Raw genomic sequence first — 23,448 nt, forward strand, 5'->3', positions numbered from 1 at the left:
AAGAATAGTCTTCAGGGAGCCAGGACAGCCAATGTCAATTGAGCAAAGTCTAGGGGAGCCGAGGCACTTCTTGAAGATAGGTAAAAGTCTTGCACAATGTTAAAGAGAGTTTTGTTGTAAAAAGAAATCACTGTTGGGCCACAAGCTGGGAGGCCTGTGAAGGGCAAAGCTGCAAGCAACTTTGCAAAGGGTAGCCAATTCAAGTCTCCAGTGAGAGCAAGCAAGCTACACACACAAGAGGTAAGTACCCCTTAGTTCACAGTACCTTAGGTCTGAAGAAATGGTTCCAGCTGGCTTCTATTCCTGTTTTATTTCCTGTAGATCCTGTTGTTCCTGGGCCTCAGTCATGGGGACAAGAGGGAGGACGTCTGGGGACTCCTGCACTACGATTTGAAGGTTGGCGGCAGCAATGGGCGCAATTCAGATCAGTGGCACTTCACGGTTGCAGCTACTCTGAAATAGCACCACCGCTGTTCTTAAACACCTTGTGGACTTTCCTTGCTTCTGGGGTCCAGCACTCTTGCAGTGGCTCAGGCTTGGTCAGCCCTGCTTCGAGGGATTCCGGAGGATCTTGCTGGAGCTGGGGTCCAGCTTAAAAATGATGCACTCGATTCTGGTGTTCCTGTCCCCTGGCACTCAATTCTTGCAGCAGCAATCCAAGTACAGCCAGCAGAGAGAGGGGTTTCCGTCGAGTTAGTCTTGGTGGTCGATTGGTCCCACCAACCCAAGGGACGAAGCCGTCCTTTCTGGCTCCTCTAGTCGATGTCGAAATTGGAGCTTCAGCACTGTAGCAGGGCTTCACTGGGCAAACCAAAGGTGCAGGACGTGCAGCAAGATTCTCTTCCAGTTTCTTTCTTCGGTTCCTTCGTCCAGTGGTGAACTCTGCCTTCCTTGCAAAAGACCTCGCCTTTTAAGCAAGTCTTTCGCATTCAATCACACCAAAGCTGTCACTCACACAGAAGGGTGGCTGTCCTCCAAGGACAGCCAGCCAATCACCTTTGGGTACATTCCTATAACCAAGGAGACGAAGTACAGGGAGTTTCGGGAACCTCCCTCGCTTCCTGCCCTGCCAGACACGCTGGAGCCAGAGGCGGACTTCACCAGTTAACCCTGCCAAATACAAAATGAACTAAGGGACCAAACCTGGGTTGGCGCGCAGAGTAAATCTCAAGAAGGACCTTTCCAGCAAGAAAGGGCAAAAAAAGAAGACCTGGGCCATTTTGACAAAATGGGCACCCATGGGTACTATACTGCAGCTGCGAACGCAGCCATCGGTAAAAACACAATGGTAGGAAAAAGTAAATCACTGCCACCAGCCATTAATTGTAGAAAGGATAACAAGAATGCTACACAAGAAGTTAGACAAAGGGGATACTAAGTAATCCCTCAGCACCCTATTGTAAGATAGTGTGTGCTGGGTCTATAAAGAGGAAAATGTAAGTAAAGTATTTCACTTCACTACTCTTGGAAACAGTAGTAATCCAAGAGAAGGTATTTAAACCTTAGCACAAATCCAAAGGATTTCTCTGTGACACTGCATTGAGGGTGCCATGTGTCACAATGTAAAAAGATGATGCCTATGGAGTTTGTCAGACTCCACAACCAAACAAAACATTGTTCAAATCAAATAGAAATGCATGAGAGAGTGGGGAAAAGGTCTCACCCTCTTCAGGATATAAATTCAAAGTCCTAAAGGCCAGCAAAAGAGCTGGGGATCTCTACGGTAGAAGGGAATTAGCACATTTCTGAGAATTCTCCCTAACACATTGTATTGAGACATGTGAGGTAAAAGGCCAAAAGGGGGCAGGGGCAGTGTTTAGAAATATCCTACATGGTAGGGTGGTGTAAAGGTGTTGAAAGAAGGGGGATACCGGGTCTCACCCTTCGCTGTCCCACTCCCAAAGTAACCCTCCCCAGGAACTGGATCCAATAGCTATGGCTGTGTCCTGGCCACCTGGATGACAGATCCCAGGGACTAGCTAGGGAGACACCTTCAGGTTTCTCACACCACACAGAAGGAGAAGCCGAGAAAAAGATGGTGGTGGCATGATCAAGACCACTTTGTGATGAGCAAGGCGCCCACAGAACAACGTTGAAACCAACACGCTGCAAAACCAGCAAACCGTCCGGAAACTCAGAGCGTTTCCATCTCACATGGAGAGGACAACGGAGAAGATGGAGGCGTTGGGAAAATAAGTACCCAAAGCGACCCCAAGCGAAGAGAGGCCCCTGGGACATTCCCCCACAGAATCCAAGGTAAATGGAGAACCAGCAAGCTGCCATGGGATCATTATGGAATAGCAGAAACCTGTCTCAAAAGAATGGCGAGTCACATTGAAGTCAAATAAGTGGAACTATAAAAATGAGGAGCGAATCACGATAAATGCTCGAAGAGAGATCAGTAAGCCCAAGATACAAATACCCTGGGAAAGAGGGGAGAGCAGTATCCTATGAAGGGAGGGTAAGAGAGGCCCACAAGTGTAAACATAAGCCAAACAAACCACCCCAAGAGAGAGGGAACTTAATCAAGAAAGCATAAAACAGCTAATGAAGTATAATGAAGTATATGCTACCAAAGTACAAAAGGCATTTGTGTAGGGAAATATAAGAGAAACAGACAAAAGGGATTCCTGAAAAACAATCCCTAAAGTGGAGAGAAACCCCATAGAACTTTTGAAAACGTTACACAAACTTATACAGAGGGTGACAAGAGACTATTTGAAATTAACTTACGAAAAAGAGGCTTCAAGCCAAGGAGAAACTTGAGAGAAAAGACCATCGGGAGCAGAGAGACATCCTCCTGACATTATTTAGTTATAATAGTGGTAGGGTCAGTTAGGATTCGGTTTTGGACAGCAGACCTTTTTTGTGTTTTATGACTTCCTGACGACGGATGAGCAACTTAGCGATTTATATAGGCAGGGAGCACACCCACATAGCAATAGGGAAAGTTAGGCCTTTCTTGATCATTTAATAAACATAAAAATAGAAATGCCAACACTGTGTCCTGCCCTCCTTCTGACCACCCACATAGGCTGTGAGGGCCACTGAGGGGAGAAGAATCCACTTAATACTGTGAATCGTTCTCTGGCATGTAGCCTGGGGTGTCACCTTGTTTGGTCGCCAAATCTGGGCAAGGTCTAATTGGGATAACCTGAGGCCGTTTGCTCGGTGTAGAGCCCAGTCCTATAGCTCCTTTGTGCCCTCGGGATGTTCCTGGTAATGTGAACTACCTCGGAAGCAGCTCCAGGAGGCTCATTGCCCTCAGTTTCTGGCCTGGTAGTCTTTTCACATACAGGCGTATCCTCATGCCTAAGCCTAGTTGTAGAGCTGTGAAGCCCCTCGGACTGATGTCCGGTAGAAGGACCTTTTGGTCCCCCCTGAAACTGTCCTGGTAGAGTCTGACAACCCCCCTCAGTGCATGCACAAGTAGCCCTAGGGATCTCTGGCCCAACGCCAGTGAGTCTCTAGGAGCCATCTCAGCCAAAGAACTCTCTGGGAAGGGGTCTCCGCACTGAGGTGGTGAAGAGAAATTGTGACTTACCTGTTTCTTTGATTTCCGTCGACTGAAGCCTTGAGGGGACCGCAAGAATATCTCTCTCCATCTTGATAGATTTTTCTTGAGTGACCTCGATGTAAGTGACACACACCGCGCAAGAATGCCACCGTAGGTCAACCAGACACTAAACAGAGAGAATGGGGGTCCAGAACCAGAAAAGATCTGTCGCAGGATGCGCACCTGGAAAACCCACTTGGTGTTGACATACGCCGAGGAGCGAGGCGAAGGAAAAAACACAGGGAATGTTTCTGCTGCGCAGCAAAAAAGAAAAAGGCGCACGCTAACACGAGCAGGGCCGGTTCCGTCCAAGCAGAAAAGAGGATTAAGATTAGGCGATTGTGTGTGGGGCAGGGTTACGCCTGTGGCTGCGCCTCGCATGCTTCAAATTTAAAGGGGAAATAAAATGTTTGCGAGGCAAAATTATTCTGGTCCCGTCCCTGTACCGGGAAGCCCATACAGTATGGTCGAAAAGGGACAGGATGTAGGAGTAATCTGTCTTTTAATTTGCATGAATGACTAGATGGAATACTGTACATAGTACAACATTCTAATATATTAGTACAAACAGGACCTCCATATAAACATTTGGAGAGGGGAGTATTTTATCTCCCATTTTTTGATGCTAAGTAAAATGATTTTTAAGGAGCAATAAATCAATTCCCTATTGTATTACATTTCTTGCTCCCTACATTTTTTTTTACTCACAACTTCAAAAGAGTGGGGAATAAAATACACACATTTTTGACTGGATCCCTGTTTGAACCAATATGCCATTATGCATCCCACAGGACTAAGTGTCTGCATAAACATGGGCTTTGGTGCCATCCTTTGCTGTTTCACAAAACAGAATACATTGCCTTTCTTGCTTGTTGTCGCAAAACCCATACATTAACACCAGAATAGACTTTTCATACACAAACTGAATTACATTTTTGACCCAAAGAATTCTCTAACTTGAAAGAAACATTGCTGTGCATTAGTTATGTAACCCAGCTTGTTTGCTTTTGGTATATTAAATGAACATACATTAGAAATAGCCATTGCTTTTTCCGTTTGGATATTTCTTTCTTAGAAGTGGTGGAAACGTTTGAAGGTTTTGGTGTTCAGAATTAAAGGCAATGTGATGTAGAACATAATGCATATAGTTTAGTCGTTTTTAGTCTAGCGTGTACAACCAAACGCCACCATCCAAAGTACACAAATCATACGTTCAGTTAATACTGGACCCATGGCATACAACCTACCGGCTCACTGATGATCCATTTATTAGCGAATTCTGCATGTTTGGATTGGCAGACCCTAAAGAAGTATTAAAAACACCTTGCTGAACAGAGGCACCATTTACTGGGCTTCCATCACCTTTCAGAATGCCAGTACATTTCCAACTATCCATGTAGTTAGCTGTGGAAATATAAAATTAAGAATTATTTTGTTTCATCAAAAAGATACAAAGTTTCAAGAAGTTTAAAACAATTTCACACATTAAAATCAGATAAAAAACGTTTTTGTTTAACTGTTTATTAATTGTTTTCATCTTCAGAACACATTACAGTAGTTTATTCGACATATTATGGTACACTCAACTGTTCCCTCCTCATCCTCAACTTCCCAACTGCTCCCCTATCAATCCAGACATTACAACTACGGTTTACGATCTATTAGAGATTTCCCAGGCTTACCCTAACCCTTAATGATAAGTGTGTTCAATGGGACTCAGACCGACCTTCTTACTCCTATATTGTATCCCCCGCCTCTCACGCCAAGCGTCTCTGGGGATTCAGGGAGGTCAGTCATCGCGTGAGGTCAACAGAGCGTGCACTAGGGCATTCCACATAGTTCTATCTTCTGAGCTTTCTCTCCTCCCCAGTTAAAGTGCCTCATACCACACAGCAGTTTCCGCAAGGACCATAGTTTTAGATCCTCCCACCATTTATCAACACTAGGGCCTTCCCTTGATTTCCATGCTATGGCAATCATTTTCCCCAGATCCCACACCAAGACCACCATTCTGTTTTCTGGCTTAGTTTTCTTGGGGTGGCGAAACACTCCAAGGAGGCGAGCCTCCAGTGTCCACTCATATCTTGCTATACTCCCTCTTCTCAGACTTTGTTCCATATGATATGATAGGTTATTTATAACGCGCTTAAAGGCATGGTCTAGTAAAAAAATGTATTTAAAAAATAGATAGGCAACATAAAAAAAAAATACTAGCATTCTCTTTTTTAAAACTTCCTATGTAAAATTTTGCGCTATTCAAGCTCAAAATTCGCAAAAGCAAGCACATGGGCACATCCATTTTGTGAAATGGATGCCCTCCTGTGCTGGCTTTTGCTTTTGCGGCACTAATGAAGGAAAAGCCAGCCAGCTGTAGTAAACAAAAGCTACCGCTGGGTGGCTTTACCTTCATTAGTGCTGTACGCGGAGGACGGGGACCGGAGACCAGAGCAGGAAAGCTGCAACTGAATCTCGGTAAGTGCTATTTATTTTTTTTTTAAAAAATAAGCACTAGCTGCATTTTTTTTACTAAGTTTTCCGGGCTGGAGGAGGCCGGAAAACTTAGAAATAAAACCTCGGCTTTAAAAACGTATTTATGGTTGCGGTCGCTTTTGAGGCGACCGCAAACATAAATACGTTATTGTGTTGGAAAACGCTGCAGTCTTTCTTTCCAAGTTTCTCAGGCTCCTCCGGCTCGGAGGAGCCTGAGAAACTCGGAAAGAAAAACCGCAGCGTTTTCCAACACAACCGCGTTGTGTTTCTGCCTGCTGTGGCTATTACTTTGGGTCTCCGGTGCTCCCAGGGGAGCACCGGAGACCCAAAGTGAAAGCCACAGCAGGCAGAAACACAACGCGGTTGTGTTTACATGCCACGTAGTGTTTCTGCCTACAGCTGATTTCCCATTTGGGGCTCTCGGGCTCCCCGTGGGGAGCCCGAGAGCCCCAAATGGGAAAGCAGATTCAGGCAGAAACAACGCAGTTGTTTTCCGCAATGCCGCGTTGACTCTAGGATTAATGGGCAGCTACAAAACATGTGTGCGATTGCCGCACTGCCTGTGCCACATCTCGGGCACACCCTGTTTTTGGGTAACATAATGCTCTGGACCATTCAATTTCCGTGAGCTCTTCCCATTTCTAGTTCCCATGTGGTCTTCCCTCTGGTTATGTCCTTGGGTAGTGCTTCCAGGAGTCGCTGGTATAGTCTGTGCCCTCCTTCTGACACATCAGATAAAAGGCCTAAGACAGTGTTCTCTTCGTTAGTGCCTAGGAATTCTGGCTATCTCTTTTTAATCCCATATATCATTCTGGAGTATGTCAGGAACTGCCTTTGTGAATGCCGACTGAGTCTTCTAGCTCCTGGAATGTCAGGAGTTTGAGGGGGGGGATCAGATCCACAATCGTTGCTATACCTATACTCTCCCAATGCTGCCTGCACAGTATTAAATCATCTATGTCCTTACCAAAGACGTCTGCCAGTGGTATTTGGGGAGAGTAGGGGGGTCCCTCATCCTCAGTACTGTCTTGGTCCTGGTCCATATTTTCTAGCCCAGTGGCAGGAGACCCGGTGGGTGGGCACGAGATTCCATCTTTCCCCGGCCACAAAACCTCTTTTAGCAGATACACGGTTGGTTCTTTAAACATCAGGGCATGCTCGACAGTCTCCGAATCTGCCAGCCATCCTGCGACGTGCTGAAGCTGTCCTGCTAAATAATATAGTTCGAAGTGAGGAAGGCGCAACCTGCCATCTGCATATTCCCTATATAAGATGCCAAGCGCTATGCTTCGTCTGCCTGTTCCCCATACGAATCTCCTTATTATCAAAGACTTTTCTATGAAAAAGGACCTCAGTATCAGGTACGGGATATTTACAAAGTGGTACAAGAGGCGGGGGAGGGCTACCATCTTGAAAAGCGCCATCCTGCCAGTGACCGAGAGAGCTAGCTTCGCCCAGAATTTGAGGTAAAACCAGATAAACTTAAGCCATGGCTTTGTCTCAAAAGGTGCATATTTCAGACTTCAGACATTATGGGCCTCATTACAACTTTGCCGGTCCAGAAACAATGGTGGCGGTAAGCCGAACTGCACTGTTGTTTCCAGACCGGCAAAGTACAAGTCTATGGCCTGGTGCCGCTGCGCCCGCCAGGTCTGCCCTGGCGGACGGAACGGCACCCGGCTGCAGACATTCATGGAAGCACCGGCACCGTTATTAACCATTTTTGCCGGAATAACCAGGGCATTATAGATTTTTTTTATCTTCCAGGGATTAGCTATAAGGGTTTTCATAGATGACCCCAAATTGTATAGAATTAGTGCTACATCTCAGTCCCCGAGCGAGCTGCGTGATGCTCTCAGAGGAGCGGATAGCAGCAGATGGAACCCGGGATGTGCGCACCCTGCCACAGGGCAGAGGGCAACTGCTGGGTACTGCTGTCAGCAACCAGGATAGAGAGGAGCCGCCTTGTGCAGGGCGCAGCTGTGGGGAGGCAGAGAGCGACTGTTGGAGCTGTGCATGAATGCTGCATCTGCAGTTGGAGCCCTGGGAGACACCCATGCGAGGGGCAAGACTGAGTCTATCCTGCCCTGGATGCGGCGCACAGCGGACAGCTGTGCTGGGTAAGTGAGCAGCCATACGCATAGGAGGATAGTGGCCAGGCAAGGAGGGGAAATGATTCTGTGGTACTCTGAGGGATTCCACTGCTGTCAGGAGAGTGCTACGTTAACATGGGGGAACCAGAGAACCCTCAGAGCCTGAGTTCAGCGAGTTTGCGGTTCTGCATGGACCAGCGCTGCGCTCTGCATGCATTCCGTCCCTGTATTGGGAGAGTCTGCACCACAAGCTCGCCAATGAGATATTTAATGCTGGAGAGATGTTTGGGATCATTCAAGTGGAAGAGAAGATGGAGGAAGAGAGCGAAGATGTGTTCCAATACAAAATCAGATATGAAATGGGCCTGCAATCTATGGCCAGCATAATGCAATGGAAAAGAGTGCCATTATTGAGAAAATGTGAAATTAGCCCTAGGGGGGAGTTTGTATAGTCTCTTGGGGGAGGGTGAAAGACTTACACTCAGATTGAGCACTAATTCTATACAATTTGGGGTCATCTATGAAAACCCTTACAGCTAATCCCCGGAAGATAAAGAAATCTGATCACAGGCAACGAACGACTGGTATGTAAATAAAATGAAAGCCTCAATTTAGATTGTACCCTCAAGTGGTATCTCCTCAGAAATGGTGGGTCTATACGGAACAATATTTAAAGCAATACCCTAGTCGGGGGTGGGGGGGGTGAGAGATAATATAATGTGGTTCTGTTTTAATGTAGTGAAAAATGATAAGTTACTCACCATAGCTTAGTCCCCTTTCCTCCATACTGCATGTGCGTCCCTTCCTAGGGACGGGAGATGAAACCTTTTTCACCAGAAAAAACCTTATTCCCCCTTAAATGTAGAGTGCGGGGGGCTAGGCCCTGGGAGCATGCAATTCCCTGACTCGGGCCACCAGCACCACACCTCAGTCCCCATTGACGCGTCAACAATATTTACCATTGCCTAATGACACCATTATTATTGGGGGGAGGATGGCGGGACGTATGTAGGAAAGGGGACTAAGGACTAAGAGTACATTAGTCACTACAGTGAGTAACTATTAATTACTCTTACATCCCCGTCCCCTTTTCTCCATATTGCATGGGCAATTACAACTAATGTAGCCCCAGGGTGGATAGGAGAGCCTCCAAAATCAAATAAGTTCCTAAGAACCGCCTGCCCAAAGGCTGCATAGGACTTGGAGCCGGCATCCAAACAGTAATGCTTACAGAAAGCCGAAGGAGTGGCCCATGTGACCGCCCTACTTATGACTTGCCACAGAACCTGCCGCTGAAATGCGATAACTGTGGCCTTGGCTCTGACCGCGTGAGTGTGTATGTTAGCTGGCAGCGGCTTATGCTGCCTCTCATAGGCCTCTTTGATGGCTGCAACCATCCACCATGTAATAGACGCAATGGATGCTTGATACCATGGTCTGGAGTCCCCAAAGGTGACAAAATGTGTGTCCAACTTGCGAAAGCCCTTGGTCCTGTCCAGACAGAATTTCAGAGCCCGCCCGACATCCAGACAGTGCAAGACTCTCTGAGCCTCATCCTTGGGGTCAGCGAAAAACGTAGGTAAGACATTTCCTCATTTGGATGGAAAGCGGAGGGTACCATTGGGTAGGAACGCCGGGGTGAGTCCGCAGGACCACCTTATCCCTGTGGAAAGTGTTATAGGGTTCTGATGCCACAAGAGCCTGGATCTTGCCGACTCTAGGAGCCGAGGTGAGTCGCACCAACAAAGCGGTCTTAATAGTAACAAGCCTGATGTCCGCGGACACCATTGGCTTGAAGGGTTTGTGCGCCAAGGCACCCAATACCACATTGAGGTCCCACACAGGCTGTGGCTTCTTAGAGCTTGGTCAAGCCCGCCAGATGTTTGACTATCGGGTTGGAAGAGAAGACCGCCACCTCCTCCTCCGAGTTTCTATAGGTCCCTATGGCTGCCAAATAGGTGCAACATGTGTCCCCCTGCACGCCAGAGTGCGCCAGGTATGCCGTGAAGGAGAGTACATCATCCAGCATGCACCTAAGTGGGGGTCTGGGGGGAGGTGGGGGTCGATCCTTACAGTCCGACCAATGACAGAACCTAGTCCATTTACTCCTGTATTGGCTCCTGGTAGCCTTGCTCCTGGCGCCCTGAAGGATTTCCCGGTTAGCCTGGGATAGGCTCAGGTGCCCGAGTGTGACCTTCTCAGGAACCACGCTGCGAGCGCCAACTTCTATGGGGCGGGGTGTATGACCCTGCCACCCTGCTGAGACAGGAGATGGGCTGGGCCCAGCGGAAGGTGAATGGGTGGTCTGTCCGTGAGGCTGAGCAGTGCGGAGAACCACGATCTTGCCGGCCACCATGGCGCTATCAGAATGACGCTGAGGTGACAAGCCTCCTTTATCTTGCAGATTACCCTGTGGCCCAGAGGTGTGGGAGGTAAGGCGTATGCCGTCATGCCATCCCACTGTATCTAATGTGTCGCCCAGGGAGTCGGGGACCTGCCCCATCTAAGACACAAACTGACAGCAGTTCCTGTTTGTCCAGGAGACAAACAGCTCCACCTGAGGGTGCCCCCCCCATCTGCTGAAGACCTCCAGCAGCACCTGGTTGTTCATTGCCATTCGTAATTGTCCATCCCTAGTCTGCTGAGCCTATCTGCTTCAAAGTTGGCCTCCCCCGGGAGGTGGACGGCCGTGAGGTAGATGTTCTGCAGCGCCCACTCCCACATGCTGACCGCTAGGCTGCACAGCGGAGGGGACCTGGTACACCCCTGCTCGTTGACATAGTACATGCTGGTGGAGTGGTCAGTCTGGATAAGGACAGTGTTGCCCCAATGAGCGGAAGGAAAGCTCTGAGGGCTAGACAGATGGCCCAGAGTTCCAGTCAGTTGATGTGTAACTCCTGCCGGGTCCAGACTCCATGGACGCTGTGGCTGTCCAGAGCGGCTCCCTAGCGCTCTAGGGAGGAGTCCGTAGTGATGGTGACCTGCGGGGATGGCTGCCGGATGGGCTTGCCCATTCGCAGGTTGCAGTCCCTGGACGACCATGTGAGGTCTGAAGGCAGAGAAGGCAGTATGCTGACCAGCTCCGCTTGGGAGCACTACTCTTGATTCCATGAGGCTGCAAAGTGCAGCTGTAACCTCCTCATCCTGAGTCTCGTGTGTGGCACGGCCAGGAGGACCGATGCCATGATACCTAGTAAGTGTTGGTACCACCAGGCCAAGTACACTGCTCTATTAAGGAAGTGCGTAGTGGCCCTCTTGATGGCCGTAATCTTGTCCTCCAAGGGAAAGATCTTCTCAGAGCTTGTATCTTATTTTTCTTTACATTTGGTTTAATCAAGCCTTTACAAATTCAATCACATTTAAATCACATTAATAGAAAACAGAAAATATATCAAAACAGAACATTGTAGAGTATTTCTCTTACTATGTACCTTGTTAAAATACCAAACCAATATAAAATACAAAGAAAAGTAAAACCTTTCTTATAACTCAATGCCAGTAATTCATTGTACTCCTATAGATACAGTTCATTAACAATTGATGATCTTAAATGCTAAAAGACAAAGCTCAAGGGGACATTCCTTAAACAACCAATCGGCAGCATGCTTAGAGTTCCACTTTTGCACTCTATACCATCTTAATTCCCTTAAGAAATACTGAAAGGGCTAAGCCTTCCCGCAAAACTTTGTATGTTAAGACAGTGCTTCCATAGTATGTCCTTAGAGCAACTCAGGTGATAGCCATTCAGAGTTCTTAAATAGGCAATCCTCAGATCTTTCAATGCATCACATTCCATAACAAGATGTTTAATAGAGTCTGGTGCTGATTGACAATACCTGCAGCCTATTTCCTCTGGAGATATTAGTTTCCTTCTTAGCAGGATATCCCTTGTTGGCAAGATATTCCATCTAAGCCTCAAAAGTAACCCACGATAGCAGCGGTTCGCAAACTGAAGTAAGATTTTTCAGAGGGATCCTCAGCACTTTTGTTCATGAGTCAAGTGATTCAGATGTATATGAGTGGAAGGTTTCTGTTAGGATCCAGACCTCCTCCTAATTCGCGTCGGATTACTAACCAGAATTTCCAAATTGGAGCCTAGTTTTTGAAGGGTAGTCTTGCATACTTTTTAATTCCAGTAGGTACACCGTGCAGCTTATATTATTACCCATCCGCTCATATAGGGTATTCGAAATAGGGGCCATAATCTTTGCATATAACGTTAATAGCCTCCACTGCACTCATGCCCAAAGTGAGACATATCCCAATTCATACCGAATCGCTGCTTAAGGCACAGCATTAGGTATACAGAGAATCCGTCTCCAAATACTTCCCTCAATTTTATTTAGAATATCCACCATCGTGCCGGGACAGAATTTCAAACCATGTTAACTTAGGAACGATCTTTCTCTCAAAAAACATTAATGCCGGTTTTACAGAGAACCTACCAAACTTTCTATCTATCTTCACGATGTGGTATTCCAAAAGCTTGCCCTTATGTAAGAGGATCTCCTTATGCGTTTTACTTCCCCTATGTGACCCAAAATGGAATCCCAGATACGTTACACTGGTAGTTTTAGTAAGTTCCTTCAATATGCCATGAAGGGCGTAAATTCTTTCGTAGAGCTTTTGTGAATGACAGTATTTTTGTCTTGCTCGGGTTTATAATTTTTCTCTCGCATAGAGAAAATGTCTAAAAGGCGCTGCAGATTCACCCTTGCACGATCAGAAATCAGAAAATCATCTGCATACGCCAGCAATACGATTTTACTTTGGGCTAGTCTAGGCACTAACAACCCTTCCTTCATCAGGCTCTCTGCCACATCTGACATATATTGGTTGAAAATACAGGGGGCTAGAACACACCCCCGTCTGACCCCACGGTACGATGGCACTCTCTTTGATACATCTCCTTTCTAGCTCAAGCGCACCTGGACTCCACAGTTCTCGTATACTCATTCAATGAGTTTCAGGAGACCCAGTGGCAGGCCCCATGTAGACAGTTTTTTCCATAATTTGCTGTGATCCACACAGTCAAATGCTGCAGCGAGATCAACTGAGGCCATAAATGTACAGCCCTTCTCCTCCCTCGATGCGTCCTCTTGTATGCATTTGAGGGCAAGCCCATTTATGCTTGTTGAGTGGCCCTTACGGAACGCCGTCTGGAATTTACTGAGTGGATGAAACTGTTTTTCCCATTCCTTCAAGTGCGTTAGTAATAGAGCCGAAAAGATTTTACAGTCAGCATCTATTAACACGATCGGCCGATAATTTTACGGATCCAACCTACTCCCGCATTTGAAGATGGGAAGTACATGCGCTGTGCTCCATGATGGTGGAGTGATACCTGCCCTAAAAATGTCCTGGAATTCATAAAATAGGATATTCGCCCACATATTTGGATCTGCCTTAAAGGTTTTATTAGTAAGACCGTTAGGTCCCACGGCACGTGACCCTTTGCATTTAGTTATTAAGTCCTTCACTGTATTGATCTCGAAGGGAGGTTCCCATTTATCAGTCTAATTTGACCAGATTTACTTTTTCCCTCTCCCCTAGCGGACCTGTTGTGTTGTCAAACCTTTTACCAAAGAACTCGATCCATTCTAATTCAGAGATCGGAATCAATTGTGAGACAGCGTAGTTGGAATACTGTCCATTCACCAGTGTCCAAAAGGCACTAACTTGGGCCTTAATTAATATTCCCAACATAACTTCAGCATCATGTTGTAATAGTTGATTTTTTATTGCCTTACAAAAGTTTTAAAATGTTTGTTTCATCAGCCCGATTGTCTTATTTTGAATGGAATTATCCAACTTCAATCTCCTAGTTCTACGTAGATCTCTCCTCACAGAACTTTTAGTCAAGGCTATATCTTGGTTATAGCAATGCATATGCCTAATAATGGGGCCCATTCTTTTGATCAGTGCCGATAAGTGTCTGGATCTCATGAGTATTAAAGTTGTTCATTTTCCAATCTAGGGTGGTTTTGTTGAAAGAGACCCACAGATTATTGTTTAGTGCCTCAATATTTCTAGTGGTCCATCGGACCGCATTTCCCGACACACTCGCTACCATCTGTGGCTGCACTTTATAGTCTCCAGTAGTTATGACCATATCAAAGCATGCAGTCAATATGGAGTTGTCACTCCACACATTTGGGTGATCATAAGACATGCATTACTCACTGTAATAGCATTTCTGATGATTGTATCTGCTTAGATTCATATGCTGTGCATATAGTCCGACATCCAGTGGTAACCGCGGAGTAATGCATCTCGTCTTACGAGAATCGAAAGGGGACCTCGACATGGGCGTGCCGGTTACACTATCCGTGACGTGTAGTGTACACAAAATCCCTCAAGTGTCGAGGTCCCTCCGATTGTATTTTTTCTGCCATGAGGGAGCCCAGTGACTATCGTGAGTGAGTGAGTACATAAGAGAGAAAGTAGTAAGACGTCTATGTTCCTTCCTCCCGAGCGGGGAGGACGGGTGGGCGCATGTGAACCTAAGGAGATACAATCATCAGAAATGCTATTAGGGTGAGTAATGCAGGTCTTCTGATGCTTGTTAATCTGCTTAGAATCACATGCTGAGCATCGACTAACTAGCGAGTACCCAGAGTTGAACGTGGGTTGTGAGAACGAACAGTAGTGAAAAGATGTCTTAGTACTGCTTGTCCCACATGAGAATCAGATCGAGAATGAGTGTCTAGGCAATAGTGTTTTGTAAAGGTGTGTACAGAACTCCAGGTTGCCGCTTTGCAAATGGACTCAAGGGGAAAGTTTGCAATGAAAGCTATGGAAGCCCTAGTGCCTCACGTAGAATGTGCTCTAGGCTTGAAGGGCAGTTCTCTTTTAGCAAGAGAGAAACAGTGTAATGAATTTGACAATGCACCTTGAGATGACCGATTTAGAGACATGATCCCCTTCTCTACCAGCTGACACTGAAATGAAAAATTGGTTTGTTTTTCTCAGTGGTCTAGTTCTTTCCAGGTAAAACATGACTGCGCTGTGCACATCTAATATGTGTAGGCTTCTTTCGGCCCATGCTAGTGGGATTCTGGAAGAAAGTAGGTAGTTCGATCGATTGGTTCACATGGAACTTTGAAATTAATTTAGGCGCAAATCGGGGATGAGTGCGCAGAACCACCTTATCCCTGTGGATTGTAAAAAAAGGGTTCAGAACAGAAAGGGCCTATAGTTCGCTAACCCTTCTAATAGAAGTGACAGCCACTAAGAAGGCCGTTTTGTAAGTAAAGTCTTTCAGACTTGGCTCAAAGGGAGATGCCGTGAGTCTGGTTAAAACCACATTTAGATCCCAACCAGGAGCTGGGTGAGAAATGGGGTGATGGATTCCCTTAACCCCTTCCATAAAGGCTTTAATCACCGGTATTTTCCACCATGACATTTTCTGTTGTGACGTGGTGTAGGCTGAGAGAGCAGCAAGATGAACCTTTAGGGAATTGAAGACCACTTCTGCGTCTAACAAATGAGTTAGGTAAGCAGAATGTGTGTGGGTGAGCAATTGATGGGGTGGACGCCCTTGGTATTACACCAGATGACAATGCGTTTCCATTTACAGGAATAGCAATAGCGGGTGTTAGGTTTCCTAGCTTCCCTGAGAATGTCCATGCATCTCTGAGGGAGCTGAAGGTGTCCAAACTCTATTATCTCAGGAGCCAGGCTGCTAAATTCAGAGTTTGTGGGTATGGGTGTAGGGTCTTGCCCCTGTCCTGAGACAACATGTTGTACGGGCAGGGTCGTTTTTACTGTTGGGGAGAGGGACATATCCATTAGATGAACCAGGCCCACATGGGGCTACCAATAATCATGGTGAATGGTTCCTGGTGCATCTTGTGCACTATCTTGATGATAAGGGGAGTCGGGGGGGGGGAGGGGAGGGCAAGCATAAACAAATTTCCCTGACCATGTTATCCAGAGTCTGTTTCCCTTGGATCGGTCCTGTGGGTACCTGGAGGCGTAGTCTTGGCATTGGGCATTCTCCTGAGTTGCGAACAGGTCGATCTCTGGGAAGCCCCATTCTGCGAAGACGTTGGAGATGATGTTTTCGTGCATACGCCATTCGTATTCTATGGGCAGTGGGAAGTCTTTGCTTAGCACGTCTGCCAGAATATTGAGTTCCCCTGGAACGTGTTGAGACAACAGAAACATCTTGTGTTTGAGAGCCCACATCCAAATGTTTTGGGAAAGCTTGGATAGCCCTGGAGAATGTGTGCCCCCTTGTTTGTTCAGGTAATACATGGCTTTGGTGCTGTCTGTCAGAACCAGAACTGTCTTCCCTTGTAGTTGCATCTGAAAGACTTTCAGTGCCTTGAACACGCTAATAGCTCTAGCAGATTTATATGGTTGGTTGCTACTTGTGAGGACCACACTCCATTTGCTGTCTGCTGAAGCAGGTGCGTCACCCACCCCGTGAGAGAGGAGTCTGTCGTGAGAGTGGCTTCCACTGCGGGGGTGGTGAAGGATTTCCCAATCAAGAGGTTTTTCCCTCGACCACAACTGCAGAGAGAGAATGAGGGCTGGCGAGACAACTACCAGATCTTCCCATTGTCCGCTGGCCTGACACCACTGGCTGTTTAGCCACTCTTGCATGGGAGGCATGCACAGCCGTGTGTGGGGAACCAAGTATATTCATGTAGCCACATGAAGTACCGTCACCTCCCGACTGGCTACATATTGAGGGATTTGAAAAAGCACGTTCTGAACCCTCTCGCTGGAGGGGAAGACGAGGCCGTCCTTCGTCCGGATTAGAGCCCCAAGAAATTGTTTTACTTGACTGGGGACTAGACTGGCCTTTTTCTCGTTGATAGAGAATCCCAGACTGAACAGAAGGTCTACAGTCTTCTGGGTGGTCAAAAAGCATGTGTCATAAGAGTCCCCTGTTAGGAGCCAGTCGTCGAATTAAGTGTAAACCGGGACGGATAGTCTGCGCAGGTGTGCTGCCACTACTGCCAGGCAGGACCTTTGTAAACACCCTTTGCGCCGAGGCAATGCCGAAGGGGAGCACCTTGAATTGGAAATTCCTGTCCTCTATCACGAACCTTGGATATTTCCTGTGCGCTAGCAACATTGAAATATGAAAGTATGCATCTTTCATGTCCAATGTTGCCATATCGTCCCCCTGTTTCAACAGTGGAATCACTTCCTCTGGCGTTACCATACAAAACATTTGAGGTTTTATAAATTTGTTCGCTGGGTGCAGGTCTAGAACATGGCGCATGGTGAGGTCCTTTTTGGGTACAAGGAAGTACACTGAATAAATACCCTTGCTTACCTGAAGAATAGGGATGGCTTCTATGGCGTCCTTTCCCAGAAGCACTTCCAGCTCTTGATTCAGGATCTGCAGATGGTCCGGCGAGAGGCGTTGTGAGCGTGGTGGTCTGAACTGTGGGGGATCAGGTGAATTCCATGCGGTACCCGTCGGCGACCGTCTTTATAATCCACTGGTCTGAAGTTATCCCCTCTCATGCTGTGAGGAAAGATGTTAAACACCCCCCAACTGGGGTGACATGGGAGGGGACCTGGATCCATTGGTCATTTCTGACCCGAGGCTGCGGCTCCTCTGGGGTTGGGGCCTCTGTTTTTGCCGCATTTTTGACCCCTAGGTGGGTAGTTGGCGGGGCTTCCGGATGTTTGTCCAGGGTTCCAGTTTCCCGTATAGTAGTTGTTTTGACTTGCACAGGATTGCCCTCGAAAGGACCGATGAGAACCGCCACCCCTTTGGGGGGAAAGTTTCTGAGTTATTTGTTGCAAGGATTTAAGAGTCTCATGCTCTTTCTTGGCCATCTCCAGGGCATCGTCGACTGCTTTCCCGAAGAGATTGGTCTCTTCAATGGGTTTGTTGATAAGAGCTGCCTGTGTTTCAGGCTTGAACCCCGAGTTGCGAAGCCAAGCGTGTCGCTTGAGTAGAGTGCCCTGGGCCAGCGACCTGCCTGCTGTCGCAGCAGTGTCCAGAGTGTTTTTGATTATATTCTGATTTACATGCCTGCCCTCGGTCACGATGGTGAGAATGCAGCTGCTGAGGTAACACGCTTACCTAGGGCGTACAACCTTTTAAATTCCTTATCCGGAGGTGCCTCCCCATAGCAAGGGGTAACCCTGCCCGTTTCCGGGTGGTAGTGACTACCAAGGAGTCGGGGGTGGCATGGCCTTTAATATATTGAGGGTCCGAAGGAGCTGTTTGAAATAGTTTTTCCACTCTTGGTTTCACTGCCCGGGTCGGAGCTGGCGTGACCAGGGAAAGGGGCAATCTTCTTTTAACAGAGTTTAGGAGTGGGAGGGCTTGGCTTGAGGTGGTTTTCTCCTTCAGAATGTCCTCCACAAAGTCTTGTTCGGTTACCTCCTCCTGAGTAGTGACCTCAAAGTGCTCTGCTGCCTTCCTTAAGATGGCATTGAAGGCCATTTGATCGTCTACAGGCGAGGCCTGGCGAACCAGGGTGGTTGGAGGAGAATCCAGGCATAGAACATCAGTGTCCTGATCTTGCGTTGGGAGCGTCCATGGCTCTGTTTCCATTTGCTGGGTTTCCTCCCAGTTGTTCATGGCATCTGCCTGTTCCTCAGGGTAGTCCTGCAGGAAGGAAGCCGAGGGCTGAGAGTCCAGATTTTCCTGGAAACGTGAAGCTGATCTCAAAAGAGGGTCTTCACGGGATCTCTTAGGGGAAGGATGCTCAGAAAGCGAGACAATCCTTTCAAGACAGTCCATGCACCCTTCGAACTTCTCCCTTGTCCACTTAGAGGAACCATAAGGGCCCAAAGGTGGAAAAATGTAATCCTCTGCTCTTTGGCGTGGAAATTTGTCCACAAAGGTGTTGGACAGAGGCTCCTGACTGTCCTCTTAGGTTTTGCGAGTATTGGGGCACCATGGCGTGTCTTTAGACTTGTCCGCGGCACACTATGCGTTTCAATGCTGTCTTAGGTACCAGCCCAAACGCCGAAGTGATCCTCGCGATACTTTCTCCAATCTCCGCTGAATCGGCATAAGTTAACTGGTCAGAAGGCCTATCAGCAGATTTACCACCTACCGCAGTATCAGAGGGCCTAGCAGTAGATTTTTCATCTGTGGAAAAACTAGAAGGCCTAGTAGTAGGTTTTAGGCCTACCAGGCCATTAGGGGCGCCGGAGCGCTGACTGACCGTGCTTCGGTGTGTAAACCCGATTTAGAGGTAGAGCCCTTGTTTTTGGAGTGCCCAGTCGCAAGACGCTGCTGTGGATGTGGGGAAGGCTGCTGATCTATCCGATCAGAGGAATCCGCCGAAATTTGACGACCCTGTTGGTGCTTTCACCTTTTTCGACGGAACCGTCGAATTCGGTGGTGGGGTTGTGTGCTTAGTGGTTTTGTGGTGAGGGGTCGGGGACGGGCGTGCTGGACTTAGGAAGTGTCCGCCTCAAGGTCTATGACATCCGACACTGATGTTTGGTCATCGTCAATGCCCATGTCACTTTCGGCAGGTGTGTCGGTGGGGGAAGAGGGCTCAGCCCGCGATATACTGTACGCGGCCCACTGCTTTGCACAGCGCTCCTTAAGGGTTTTGGGCCAAAGGAGCTTACAAGCCACACACCGCTTCTCGTCGTGATCTAGGGGGAGACACGAATTACACATTCTGTGCTCGTCTTTCCACAGGTACCTGATCCTACACTAGCAGAACCTAAATGGTGTCCTTTCCATAGCGAAAGGTATAAACAAAGATGACCAGACCTAGAGGGCAAAGAGGGGGAAAGAGGAAAAGACATAACAAAAGATATGGCCACCCGACCCCACTCTCCCTACTGTGTAGGCTGGCCAGAGGGTCCGGCCACGTGGATGGCTCAGCCGCCAAATCTTAGGCGCCGAAATCCACTGCCGTTGAAACTTCCCGTAGTCTCCGTCAAGGTTGCTTGAATCGCTGAAGTGACTTAAGGGGAAATAACAGACAAAGTCGGAATAAAGATAAACAATGTCTCTTATGATGAGCTCTGCTATAGGGCGACCAGTATCTGGGCCAAAAAAAAAAAAATCTGAGGGACCTCGGCACGTGAGTGATTTTGGGTACACTACACGTCACGATAGGGATAGTGTTACAGACACGCCTATGCTGACGTCCCCTTTCGGTCCCAGAAAGACAAGATGCAATACTCTGCGGTTACCACTGGATGTCAGACCATATGCACAGCATGTGATTCTAAGCAGATTAACAAGCATCAGAATTAGTAATATCGTGGGTTTTAGGTTATGTTAAGTTGATTCATACCATGCATTGCTGCCATTCCCATGGTCTCTAAGCGCTCTCATGGCTCTGTAAAGTAAAGTTGGGTGGACGGGTGTGGTGCTCATCTGTTGTGAGTAGAACCATGAGTAACTGGCGTCTATAGGTGCTGGTGTGTTTTGTTTTGTACACTGGATGTTTGTTACCAGATGGGCAGCGTCCAGTGACTGTATCTCTATTTCTTTGGATTGTGTGGTGTATTTACACACACTGCAATGTCCGCAGGGGTGATGTCCTACTAAAGGGCAGAGACCCCAGCTTTGTATGAGGGTTTCACTTTGTTTCTGACTGGGTTTTAGTTTGCTACTACTAATATGATTCCCAATCGTGGTGGACTTCCTATAGGCTAAAAGAGGACAGGGTAATTGCACTGTAGCTTTTTCAAAGATTTTCCACTGTTTACGAACTATGTTGGTAATAGTTAAGCTAAGGTTAGTAAAAGTGTTCACACTTACTATGCGATCATCTAGAGGTTTTTCGATCTCATCTTCCAAAAGAGACTGACGGTTGTTATTATATGCTCTTTTTGCTGCTCTCCGAAGTGAAAATGTGAAACCCTCAAACAAAGCTGGGGGTCTCTGCCCTTTAATAGGCCATCACCCTTGCGGACATTCCAGTGTGTGTAAATACACCACAAAATCGAAAGAAATAGAGATAGGCCCAAATAAGAAATGGCAACAGGCTACATTTTCTAATTGCAATACAGAATTTGTGATGTACATGATCACCTGCCCCTGTGGTAAAAGATACATAGGAAAAACGAATAGGAAAATCAAAATCCGAATCATAGAACATCGGAGCTGTTTAAACAGCAAAGTTTTAACAGCCCCAATGGTTAAACATTACATAGACAACCATCACACCAGTGAAGATCTAAGGGGGACAGTTCTCTTTATCATGACTGGCCCAGACATTAACAAAAAGAAAAAATCTCTAATCAAGAAAGAGCAAAGACTAATTTTCTTAACAAAAAGTGACAAGGACGGGCTCAACAAAGCTATTGAATGGTATAAAATATAATGTTCCAAAGGGCCCTCAGTCGTAGGGTTACCCCAGATAATTGGATTTACATAGAGGTCCTCCTATGACTATAGTAGTATAGAGCTAACCACAAAGGGCACCAGATTCCAAAAAGTTCCCCATCAGCGTGCAGAGGGACTATGACTTGACATACTGGAGCCTACCTTTTCCTTAAATCTAGTAGTGAGAAATAGTCTACTCAGTCGTAGTCTGATGATAAATTAGGTAAATTGGCAGTTATCCCCCATTTAACCTATGAGTTTTCATTGAACAAACTAAAGAGGCACAATGAGGGCGTGGTCCTTTTTGAGACCTTACAGCGGGTACACTAACCCTAGTTTTTCTGGTCATGTCTTAATCCCACAGGGTTTTCAGGAAGGTATATTAATACACAATTCTGGTGAAAATATACCAGAAATGAGTCTTAACATTTGGGACATGGAGGGACACTTATTTCCCTGCCTTTCCACTCTTCTGTCAGCCTTAGAAGTGATAACATGGAGACACTTTTTTTCAGAGTTTTAACCTTCAGTAAGTCAATGGGAAGCGCAGAGCTTTCGGGGTAACAAAGAAAGGACCACAACCTCTTGCCTTTTACTTGCATCCAAGATGGCGGCCGCAATTCAAGGTTATAACTAACCGAAGATGGCATACAGCATTCTAGGGGAATATGATTCTAACGCTGTAAAGACGTGGTCAGTCACAATATGAATCTAAAACATACGGATGGAGGGCATGTTCAGCCTTTGCCTTTAGAAGAATTCAGATGCACTTGTCAGAATAACTACGACACACTCGTTATTTATTAAAAATATTGAGCCGTAATAGAAATAAAGAAATGACCAATGGTAAGTGGTTATTTTTCCATCTAGGATGGCGGCCGGACTTCCTGTGAACACTCCGCAAGCGCGATAGTGGGTTTTACAAGTGCAACAACTGGTTCCACACGGAGAAACTAAGCTCTGGCCCCAGTGTTAAGGTAAGAGTAATAGAACTTTATACATTAGATTCTGTAGCATCAACTAGATGTAACACGAGATGAATAGACGCGTGTCAAGTCAAAAGTTCTTTAAAACAAGGCATAGCTCTAGTATATAGAGCTAAAGAGAGATATCCCTTTTTCTTTCCTGTTCCTATAGATTAAACCAGGGTCCGCCGGCAACAGGAGGACGACAGTTAGAAAGCTGTATACCAACTTGTACATTAGCCTCCAGGGGACCATCTCGACCCATGAGAATAACATAGGTAAGAATGACTGTTGTAGAGAACAATATCATTCGAGTTAAAGAGCGCACATCATCAGTCAATTGACTTCAGGGTTTCTAATTCTTTCCCTATGTTGTATTCTGTTTTAGAGTCTCCACTTAGGAGAGATACTACAGCTAACCATCAGGACGAGTCTCTTACTGAAAATCATTAGACTCCAGGCCAACTTAGTTGATAACTCAACTTCCTCTACAGGTATTTAATATTCCAAATTCTAAATTCTAAGTAACACACTCCAAACAAGTAAATCCACCCAGAGAAAGCCCCTTAGCACAATCTCTCAGGAATATTTAAATAAAAGCACATTTCTTTGCAGGTTGAGTATCCCTTCATTTGGGGGAACCATACCTAAGAGGCGACATCTCTTGCTTAAATCAAGACTGCCTCTCAGCGGACTCCACAGATTAGACCATGTAAAGTTACCTCTAGGCCTATTCCAGATTATTAAATATATCTCAGAGATCTACTTAAGCACTCATAGCTTACCTTCTCTATATGTTGTTTTTATCAACAGTTACAAAGGTTTTATACTATGAAGGAAACAGCGTTTACACTGCTTAGAAGACTCTGGAGGAAACTCCAGCAATATACAATAATAGTATATCTTGTATGTTTTTAAGATTAACAAGTGACATTACTCCTGAAGAAAGTTTCGCAAACAACCTAAGAGAATTGAAACATGTCGAGTACATGACAATGGTTTATGCAGTAACCATTGATACCGTATATATGTCAAGCTAATGACAATTTAGATATAGAGAGG

General features: G+C 46.5%; 1 protein-coding gene across 3 annotated transcripts in view; it reads right to left on the reverse strand.

Moving 5' to 3' along the window:
- The window catches only part of SEH1L (SEH1 like nucleoporin), a 937,063-nt gene that overhangs the window by 160,808 nt on the left and 752,807 nt on the right, over positions 1-23,448 (reverse strand). For all 3 annotated transcript variants that reach the window (XM_069620827.1, XM_069620825.1, XM_069620826.1), the window contains one exon: positions 4,804-4,960. In XM_069620827.1, the coding sequence (XP_069476928.1) occupies positions 4,804-4,960 (157 nt within the window). The remainder of the gene's footprint in view (positions 1-4,803; positions 4,961-23,448) is intronic.

Source organism: Ambystoma mexicanum, chromosome 5q, assembly GCF_040938575.1.
Source record: "Ambystoma mexicanum isolate Mex_15411 chromosome 5q, UKY_AmexF1_1, whole genome shotgun sequence".
NCBI classification, from domain to species: domain Eukaryota; kingdom Metazoa; phylum Chordata; class Amphibia; order Caudata; family Ambystomatidae; genus Ambystoma; species Ambystoma mexicanum.